General features: G+C 37.7%; 1 protein-coding gene across 1 annotated transcript; it reads left to right on the forward strand.

The window, feature by feature from the left end:
- The first annotated feature begins 695 nt into the window (after window positions 1–695).
- On the forward strand, window positions 696–941 carry CTXN3 (cortexin 3). Its single transcript, XM_006886010.1, has one exon. It carries the CDS (start codon window positions 696–698, stop codon window positions 939–941), a length of 246 nt encoding a protein of 81 aa, XP_006886072.1.
- The last annotated feature ends 9,910 nt before the right edge of the window (window positions 942–10,851 follow it).

Genomic DNA, 10,851 nt, shown 5'->3' on the forward strand with positions numbered 1-10,851 from the left:
CTAGTACATGGCTGCTGTTATTATTGGTAGATGCAATTGAGACGACTACAACTCATAGAGATTCTAGGAATAATAGATCTGAACCTTGCTATCAGCCATTGTAAGAATGAAATGAGCGAAATTACCTTGGAGGGAAGCAGAAAGAGACTAGATAAAGGAGGCTGCGTTATGGATGTCTAGTTAGCATTCCTGTGTACATTTCTAACCTCCTGTAGTCTGTTTTCCCTACTAATCCCTCACAGTTTTGGGTAAGGATCACCTGGTAATTTCATCTCCGAGTAAAATTGGTCTTAAAATTATACTGAATTCAGATTTCAGGGAAGAGAATAGCTAGCTGGCTGACCATATAGGCCTAGAAAATAGTTGCTACTGTTTGTGAGGGACCTCTTGTCATTCAGTGTAAGGAATTACAATGCCAACACAAAGGTACATAGTTCAAATCTACCAGCTGTTCCATAGAAGAGAGCTGGGCAATCTCGTCTCATGCAATTTGCTGCCTCTAAAAACCTGCGGAAGGGTCAGCTATGAGTCGGTTCTGAGTCAGTGGTACTCAACAATTTGTGAGTTATATCCTCCTCTTTTCTCTCTTCCTGCAGGTAACTCAGCCTGTCCAAGGTACAGCCACCATGATCTCAGCGGAGTGATGATGGAAGAGAAGGAAGCTGGAAGGCCTTGTGCTCTGGCTGCCCTAGACGATGGATGGAGAACAGCCCGTCCCATCACCCCTAGTGACCCTTGGGAACGTGTCATCAGATTTTAGCATGTCTCTGGAGCAGAAAACCACATTTGTTTTTGTCATTTTGTTGTTTATTTTCTTGGGCATCCTCATTGTCAGGTGCTTTCGGATTCTTCTGGACCCGTATCGGAGCATGCCGACCTCCACGTGGGCTGATGGACTGGAAGGCCTGGAGAAAGGACAGTTTGACCATGCCCTTGCTTAGCAGTTAGAGAGCACGATCTCCTGCAGAGGAGATCAGGGACCTCCTGTACCTGTGAGGAGACTCCCTTTAGTCGAAGTTTTCAACAAATTGACTTTTCACAGTGTCTGGTCTTAGGATCATAATCCATTATTTAGTAAATACAGAATTGGATTAAAAGCATTATAAGATTTTGGAAATGGATATTTACATTATTAAATACTGAGAATTTCAGCTTTTACTCAACGAATATTATGTGACTGTGAAGAGCATTGGTATCACCATAGACTCTGCCCTAAAACAAAGTGATCCAACTTGATCAGAGACTAGATGACTCAAAAAAGTCAATTGTGAGTCTGGTGACCAAAAAGACACTTTACTGTTCTTATCTAATTGCTACATTTTACTTTCATGAGAATTTGACCCTTGATCAGAGTCTAGGAAAGATTTTGCTGACTGTATCCAAAGAAGATATTTGACTTCTCTTAAAGATTAGAGTGTTAGGAAATGATGGCATCGTTGAGAAGAGATACTTTTGTTCTTGGTAAAAACCAGCAAGGATTATAGGGGGGGGGGGGGTTATTTGTTTGATTTATGGTTTGTGTATATTTGTGTTTGTGTTGTTTTTTTCTTTCACTGAATTCTAAGGCCTAAAGAATTTAAAACTATTTACCAAGCCAAATACATTCTTTGTGTTTGTACTAATAGTATATGTAGGGTTATCTATAAAACCAATCAACTAATCAACCAAAATAACTGCCATTAAGTCCATGTTCATCCCAACTCATAGTGTGTGAAGTAGTAGAACTATCCTCCAGAGGATTTTGCAGGACTGATTTTCAGTGGTGAATCACCAGTCCCAGACTGTTCTTCCAAAGCACCTCTGGGTAGACTCTAATCTCAAGCAGTTAGCTTAACTCATTTGCAATTGCTGAATCATATATAGGTAACCTGAATTTGCTTTCTTTACATATATCTACCAAAAAAGGATTGAAATCATGTTTAGAAGTGCATCTTCAAGTTTTGCTTTTTCAAATAAAATGTTAGTATTTATAGGAAAAGACATTTTAAGTCTAGAAAGGTATACGTGTTTATAGTTATATATAGAAACAAAATAAAATGTTTCAAGGAACAGAAACTTCTCTTCCTTTATTTCAGTAAGATTAAAGAGGAGGTGGTGCATTATATTGAATGCGGAAGCTTAACAGTTTTCCAAGAGAGAGAAAAAAAGAGAAAGGGCAGTGAAAGGCCATGTAATTCATCCCTCTCTCATTTCAGATAGGGCTCCCACAAATTGTTCTGCACAGATAAAACTTGTTCTAAGCACTACTTAAATTCGCCAAAGAGAGAAATGTGAAAACCTCTTATTTAAACTTTTATTGGTAGGTTAATTTTGTATCTAAATTAAACTCCTTGGTCTGTATTTTTAGTGCATGTCCTCTAATTCTCTTCTCAGCTATTTATTTTTTTCTTTCTTTTTTTTAATTACAAAAATAAAATAAAGTTTTCTATGAGCTAGAAGACAAGGCAGCTCTTAGTAAAATGGCTTTCTTGTCTCAAATTTCTTCTATATTCTTTATGGAGGCTTCTACCCAGGCATTCTCCACTCTACCTATCCCTGACTCTCTTAATTCTTTTCTCCCTTTTTTGAATACTTAGTAGTTTTACTGAGATATGTTAATGACTCACGTATAAGTCACTCCTTTAAATTATTGTGCCCAACATTAGAGTTGTATATACATCAGTACTAATTCGAAAGCATTCTCACAATTACATTCTGCTGTGCAAAATGAAACAATTTACTCATCCGCATTCACTTCCTATCTCCCACCCCATTTGCATGCCAAATCTCCAATCTACTTTCTGTCCTATGTGGATTTACCAGTTGTGGATATTTCACAGCAAGGGAAATATACAATATTATATTGCTTGTACCTGATATTTTTCCTTAACATAGTGTTTTCAAGGTACATCAATATTATAGAATTATGCAGTTTAGTCCTTGTTGTTATTGTTGTTATTATGTACCGTCTAATCAGAACCCACTTAGCTGGACCCTCTAGTGGGTTTTCAAAGACAGTCAATTGCATGGGAGGAGACTGCCCACATTGCTTCTGCCAAGCAGCTGGCAGCTTTGAACACCATGCACTTAGGCTGGCAAAACATCTAAACAATATTCTATTGTTTGGGCATACTGTATTTTGTTTATCTATTGAGGATTATAGTTATTCTTTAGCTACTGCGAATAATGATGGTATGAATATTTGTGTACAAGTTTTGTTAGAAATGTATTTTCAGTTCTCTTGTGTATATATATAAGAGTAAAATTGCTAGACTAGTTACTATCACAACTCTAACATTTTGAGGAGTTGCTCAACTCTTTTTCAAAGCAACTGCATCATTTTACATTCCCACCAGCAATGCATGAGAATTTTTATTCCCTTTACAACTCTCACCAATTGCTCAATGTCTTTTTTGCTTTTGCTGTGTACTGTGAAGTTAAAGCTGACCCATAGCTGACCCTCTCATGGGTTTTCAGAGCTAGTTAATCACATAGGAGCATATTGCCCATCTTTCTCTCATGTATAAGCTGGTGAATTAAAACCGTGTGCTTTTGGGTTACCAGTGCAGCTCCTTGTCACTAGTCCACCAGAAAATAAAAAATATTTTTAGCTATCTGTAAAAAGAGCATAGGTAATGTGAGGGTGGCCACATCTGACTTCTACTAACTCTACAGAAAACTGTCCCCATCAAAAACAGCTACATTACAAAACCAGTTCCTATAAGGTCAGACTGAATAAGGATGATAGAAAAAGAACTGACACTTCCCGAGTTTGGTGTTGGAGAAGAGCACTGAACATCCCATAGATGGCCAAGAGAATGAAGAGTTATGTCTTGGAAAGGGTGCAGCTGGAGTGCTCTTTGGAGGCAAGAACAATGAGGCTTCACTTCATGAACTTTGGACATATTGCTAGGAGGCGCTATTCCTTGGAGAAGGACATGATGTTGGGAAGGGTGGAGGGTCAGCGAAGGAGAGAAAGACCTTCGACCAGACGGGTTGACATGGGTGACTGCTGAAATGGGCTTTTGTGTGTCAGGAAGTGTGAGGATGGTAAAGGACAGGACTAGATTCAGATCATTTGTTCATAGGGTTGCTAATGAGTCATACTCGACTTGATGGCACCTAACAACAACATTAAGTTCAGATATGATCTCCCACACTACTACATCTACTGCTTCTAATTCCAACACCAATCTTATTCTCTATTAAGTTCAGAATCCATAACAATGACAACACAGATTACATAGAATCATACTCACAGTTATAATTTAAGGAAGTTAACAGCCTACAATTCATATTGGCAACAGGATACAATTCCTCAATCCAAACACCTTTTCAAGTATACAATACCCTTTTTTTACACAACTTCTCCAATGTGTTCATAGGCTCTTTGACCTTCAGCCGCGTGGCTTAAATCTTTTCCCTTAGTCTTTTCAATTATGGCATTTTCCCTGAGTCCTCCAGAAAGCTTGAACAAATGTACTGGCTCCAGTCCCATAATGTTCAATCTCATGTAAATCTCTGGTTCTCTGTTGAGGTTGCTGTTGCTGGATGTTGGTCTTGATCTGACTGGTTCAGGAATCTCTAGCCCTACTTTTTATTCCTTGCTGGTATTGAGAATCCCATTTCACTGCTAAGTCTGTTCATTTTAACTCTATGAAATGGGAAATACTGACCAATCTCGTGAAATGGGAAATACTGACTAATCTCGTAATGATTACTTTCTGCACTCCCTATTTTAAGGTTTCTCCCTCTTGAGTGGTAAAAGCCAAAGTCAATGGCTCGGAAAGTAATTTTGAACAATAAAAAATTAACACCACACTATATTAAAAAAAAACACCATTACTTGATGTCTAGTCAGAACAGACTCATAGCTGGCTCCCTGTTGAGTCTCCAAAGTTGTAAATTTAAAGGAGGAGATTGCCTTTCTTTCCTGTTCAGAGTTGCTGATGGATTCTAACTGCCTTAAGGTTAACAAGACAACTCCCTACAGACTATTTCACAACTGAATATACCAGCCCAAGACTGATTCAGATTTAAAAAAAACACAATTGTCTTTAGGTTTCTGCATGCTGAAAGTTTATTGATGCCTTCAGATCTTCCTGCTTCTAGATCAAAAGCCAAACGCTGACTTCTGGTTATCTTGTGGTTCATCAGATCCCTTGAAACGTTTTGATCCCTCCCCCACTCACTAGTCTAAATAAATTCATTCTCCTTTAATTCACTAATTAAAATATTTTCTTTTTATTCAATCATATAATGTCAAATGTGTCATTATTTTTTTCTCACTTTCTTGAGAGTCTATTTAAATGTACTCAGTATTAAGCACCTACTTTGAACTTGCATCATCACTATCACTAGAAAGATAGAAATATGTACAAAGCCAGTCCTTGCTCTTATATACCTTTCTGTCTGATTCAGGGCTGGAAAAATGATAAAAAAAAAAGTTAAAGAAGGTATATGGCTGATTTGTTTTTCAAATCACTGGACCACCTAGATTCTTATTAAAAAGTATAATTAACTCAAAAAACTAAACTCTCATTGCCATCAAGTCAGAACCAATTCATAGCTGACACTCCACTCCATCAGGTAATCAAACATTGTAAATTTCAAGGGAGAAGATTGCCCATCCTTATCCCATGGAGTGGCTGGTGGATCCAAGCCACCTGCCTTTCGATTTGTAGCACAACTACCTACCCACTACGCCACCAGAGGTCCTCAACAACTAATAGTATAGAGTTACTAATTTCCATTATAAGGATTGTGCATAATCATGATAAAAATGGTAAAAAACAGTATGGAAAAATATAGGGTAAACAGCAAAAATGATAAGTCAGCCTCTTTAGGTCCCCTAATCCTCCACTTTCTTCTGGGGAGTTTTGTTGAGGATACAGATTATAGAAATCTCCCACCCCTAGAGGCTGAGTCTATGAAATTGCTTTTGTGAACAAATGCTCAAAATGGGAGAGATGGGCAAAGAAAAAAGTCATCAAAAAAAGGCCCTGGGAGACAAAGGACCAGGCGTGATGGTCTATACACTTAAGTATATACTGCTTTGTGCAGTTCAAATGATAATGAAGTAGATCTGACCCTAAAGGAATGGAGATGCTTTAGATAGTTGAAAAGGAAGAGAGAGGGGGTAAAATAGTATTAAAAAGGTCTGTATGGGGTTCAGAGCTATGAAAAATGCCAGAATGCAATAGACAGAAGAGGCGTAGCTGGAGCCTTGATGTCAAAATGGGTAAGTAGTTGATTGCTAACTGAAAGACTGTCAGGTCACAGTTCAAATCCAGAGTTCTAATAGATAAGACCTGGTGATCTGCTTCCATAAAGTTTATAGTCTGGACATATCTGTAGGACAATTCTTGGTTATCATTATAGGTCAGTCTGAGTTTTACTTGATAATGGCATCTGAAATAATAGCTGACACTCCCCTAGTATAGTGGCACATCAGAGTTTCCTAAACTCCAAATACAGTACAAAAGTTGCTGTAGATTCATAAGGGGAGTGGGGAATGACATGATGTGTGCCAATACCAGTGTCTACATAAAACCAGAATCTACTTCTGGAATTATTGTTGTTGTTATTGCTGTGTACCATAGAGTCTTAACTGACTCATAGCTGACCCTCCAGTAGGTTTTCAGAGACAGTTAATCGCATGGAAGGAAATTGCTATCCTTCTTTCACAGAGAGGCTGGTGGCCTTGAACTGTATGCCTTTGTATTAGACCACAGCTTCTTGCCACTAAGGCACCACAGCTCCCAATGACCAAGGACGACGGAAAAAGAATCTATGCCTTTGAGTTGTTGTCTAGAGAGGAGTATTAACATACATACCACGAACTACCAAGAGAACAAGTCTGTCCTGGAGAGGATGGAACCAAGTTGCTTTTTGGAGGCGAGGATTTTGTGATACAGTCTGACATAATTAGGGCATGTTGCAATGAGGAACAGGTTCTTGGAGAAGGACATCATGCTTAGAAGGGTGGAGGGACAGCACAAGAAAGGAAGACACTAGATGAGGTGGATTGACACAATAACTGTAGAAATGAAGGTAGGTGTGTCAGAGACAGTGAAATTGGCTCAGCATAGAGCAGGATTCAGAGCTATTATGCATAGGCTTGCTACGAGTCTTAGTTGACTCCCCGACACATAACAACAACGTCTGGAATGGGAACAGACTGAAATAGGGACCTACCTTCCACCAGACCTTTGAACACAGGTCTTGCCAATAAGTGTCGCAGGGCCTCCCGTACCCTGCTCTCCTTTCTGCTCCCCTTACCCCTACTCTACTTTTGTTTCTTATTCTCAGATTACTGTGCCTTGCTCAACCTTTCCTCACATGTCTTTCCTTCCCTTGTCTAGAGAAGGACAATGTAATAAGTGATAAAAGATTTGGGCAGTTCAGAGTAATTTGATCCCCCCTGTGAGGAGTGCTAACTCTCTGTTTTAATTACTTAAGCAAGGCTCCTTGGGGCGAACAACATATTCTCAAAAGGTCACATAAACCCTCTCTTCTCTCTTTGTGGCTGCAGAATTTACAGTGCAGTATTTTGTCTACTTTCAAAGGTATTTTCAAAGAAATCAGTAGGCCTTTATCATATGTGTCTATATGCCAAGATATTTTTCAAAAGAATGACTTTCTCAAGGTCACCAACTATTAGAATAGAGTTGCCTATGAGTCAGCATAATGTGCTAACATCACTCTCTGTCTGAACTCTGAACTGTATCCCCATGGTTCATGCCCCCAAGAGACTGCAAGATCTAGATCAACACCACTTCCTCCAAGAGACCTCTTTTAATATCTTAAACACTGAGCAAAGTGAGTTGACCATGGGGTGTGAAGGAGATTAACTTGATTCCTGCTGTTACATTAATGAACATTCCAACCCAGATCATTCTTGAGCTGTTTATAAGGGTTAAAGCTGAAACAAAACAAGCAGTAGTTTTAGGAGACTGGAGTTCAATAGACCAGATGTCAATGTATACAGGGAATGGGGAAAGTGTTCAAGTTCCTTTTTTATTAGATTCATTGCACTGTGTTTTTCTGAAACACTGAGGCTTTTATACTGTAAGCATATCAATAAATTTGATGTGATGAGAAGATCTATTTGTCTACTGTAAATCATTAAAAACACCAAAGAGTTTTAAGAAGATGCTGACTCTCAGCAATGGAATGTAAAATATATCAAAATATAACATATTTTCAATAAACTTTTAAGCCTAAAAGCATTGAGTAAAGTCTGAAATGTGACTTGTCAGATGTGTGTCTTCAAAGAAAATTTATGTATGATGTTGTCATTACTGTTATGCATGGTGAGTGTCTCTTTTATTGATTAATCACCACGTTGTAAAGTAGAGTTATCATTGCCAGAATTAGTGCCCAAATCCCTCAATATGCCTATGCAATCATGAGTCCTACTGGCCCAGGCCAGAAGGTAGGATTTACTATGTTTGATAAAGAAAGGCAGATCCTCTAAGCTTTGTTTGCGTTTCCTGATTTTTAAATGAATGACTAGATTATCTCCAGATAGGTATCTATTTTTGCAGAAATGAATCTTCTTTATCTTGAAGCTTGCTCGGGTCGAATGAGTCAGGGTCCAACACTTCAGCTAATCTGGGGTTCTCCCCAAGGTCATTTTTGAGATCCAGATTCCTTGCTGGATGTAGCAGGTAGTAGAGATTTTGTTTCTAGTTTCTTGCTATTAATTGTACTCGTGTTTTCCCCCCAAGTACAAGATCCTCTTATATCCCTTCATCTCAAAGGATTTCCCAATATCCTGATTAATGTTTCTTTTTTTTTTTCTAACTTTAGACTAAGAAGGATTTCCTTTAAACCATCTTTTTAAAGGGATTTGCACTCTCATTCTCTTCCAAGCCCTACTCACAGCCCCAAAGTTCTACGTTTCTGGTGGTTTTTAAGATCAAAGATCTTCCTTGATATTTTGGAGTTTCAATTACTGAAAAGAAACATGCCACCACCTACTTCAATCCCCTCATTTTACATATGAAGAAATAGTGAGTGATACACAGGTCAAATGACAGACTCACAGTATCTTCTCCATATGTTAGTTGTAGTTGTGTCATTTTACATGTGTGATGTATGGATGAATTAATATAGAATAACTAGTCCATGAATCCGTGAGTGAAAATTTACACTTGCTTTTCCAAATAAGAGTTATTGTTAAGTAATTTATTTTGAAGAACAAATGTGTTTTATTTCTGTGAAACAGAAAATATCCTGTGGACAATTTTTTTTTAAAGATATTCTCAAGCTTCAGTCCAAGTTTCTTGGCAACCAGAAATATTTCTAGTTAAACTATAGGGAATTCTTCAGCTAAAAATGCAACTTCTCAAAACACAACATAATCAATATGAGATAAAGCTTCAAAGGTTTTTTTTTTTATTTCCAGTGAGAAGTTTAAGCTGAAGAAGCATGACGAGGGAGATTAACACACAAAGTTATAAATGCTATGGTTCCTGTCCTATCTCTGTCTTAATCAAATAAATGTCTACATCCTCCTGGGACATGAATTGAGACAGATGATACAATGGGGTATTAGTTTGAAAGTACCTTTTATCCTATTCTGTCCTGGCTTTTTTCCTGGTTTCCTCTCCTTTTTCTCTTCCTCTATCTTTTTGATAATTGCATTCTGTAAGAAACTAATGCACCATGAAATGTAATTCTTCCCTGATAAATAAATAAATATTATCTTCAATAGACACAGAAGTGGTTGCCTACTTCCTGCCTGAACATATTTAAAACCTTAAGGAGGTTCATTTCATTTTGAGCAGGTTTTGGTTGTTTCAAAATGTTTCCTTACCTGCCAGAAATTAATCTTTTTTTTTGTAATTTTTGCCAAATGGTCCTTGTTTTGCCTTTTGGAATGACAGAAATTCTTTTATACTCTTTAACATGACAACCTTTCAAAATCTGAAGTCAGTTATTGTTGAAAGATAATTCTCTGTGGGTCTCTCCTGTTTCTGCCTGTCTCTCCAGCCGAGGCCCTGGCAGCATTTCGTTCTTTTCAAAGATACTTGTATAGCAACAACTTTGAGAAAAAAAATTGAGATATAAAAATAGCTAGGGGGAAAAGACTAGATTTACTATTGGGACTAGTAGAGACTAATAGAAGCCCCAAGACTACGGCCCTTAGATACCTCTCAAACCTGGAACTAAACTCACCTTGGGTTTCATCTTGTAGCCAAATAATAGACAAGCCTAGGAGGTAAATAATAACCCTAGGGAGGTAGGCACTCAGTAGATCAATTGTACAAGACCAAAAGGCAGCATTTACCCCAAGACAAAATTCAGAAGGAATAAGGAAGAAAGAGAATGGAAATCAGAAATACAGATAGAAAATGAGGTGAGTATTGTCACATTATGGGGGTTGCAATCAACCTACGGGACAAAAATGTATATGAATTCTTGAATAGAAAATTCATTTTATCCTTAAAACTTTATCCAAATAACAACTAAAATTTCTGTTAAAAAATGCAACCAACAGAAAATTGTTAGACGAGTGTGTTTGCAACTTGTTATAAAAGATGAGGGTCTCCTCAACTCAAATGTTCTCTCTTGTAATGGACCCCGTTTCATGTTCAAACAGCATCTGATAATTTTGACACTGCTCTGTGGGAATTCAGATAGGAACAGAGGACAAATAACTCAGGATAAATAACTCCGCTCCCTTCAACCACCCATCATATTGTTATGTTTTGAATCTTCTTTTATTTTTACAAAAAATTTCAGATACTCTTCAGTTTAACTAGTTCTCTGGTTTCCAGAAAGGAAGTATGGTCTGCCTAAAAGGAATAGAATCTGTGTTTTTTATTTTATTCTGAAAACCACATGTTTTAAGGTAGTTCAATA

The sequence above is a fragment of the Elephantulus edwardii genome, unplaced genomic scaffold (genome assembly GCF_000299155.1).
Source record: "Elephantulus edwardii isolate Elephantulus edwardi_28Jun2011 unplaced genomic scaffold, EleEdw1.0 scaffold00046, whole genome shotgun sequence".
Taxonomy (NCBI): domain Eukaryota; kingdom Metazoa; phylum Chordata; class Mammalia; order Macroscelidea; family Macroscelididae; genus Elephantulus; species Elephantulus edwardii.

Coding starts and splice junctions, on each gene's coding strand:
- CTXN3 (XM_006886010.1), top strand. CDS start 696: ATGGATGGAGAACAGCCCGTCCCATCACCCCTAGTGACCCTTGGGAAC.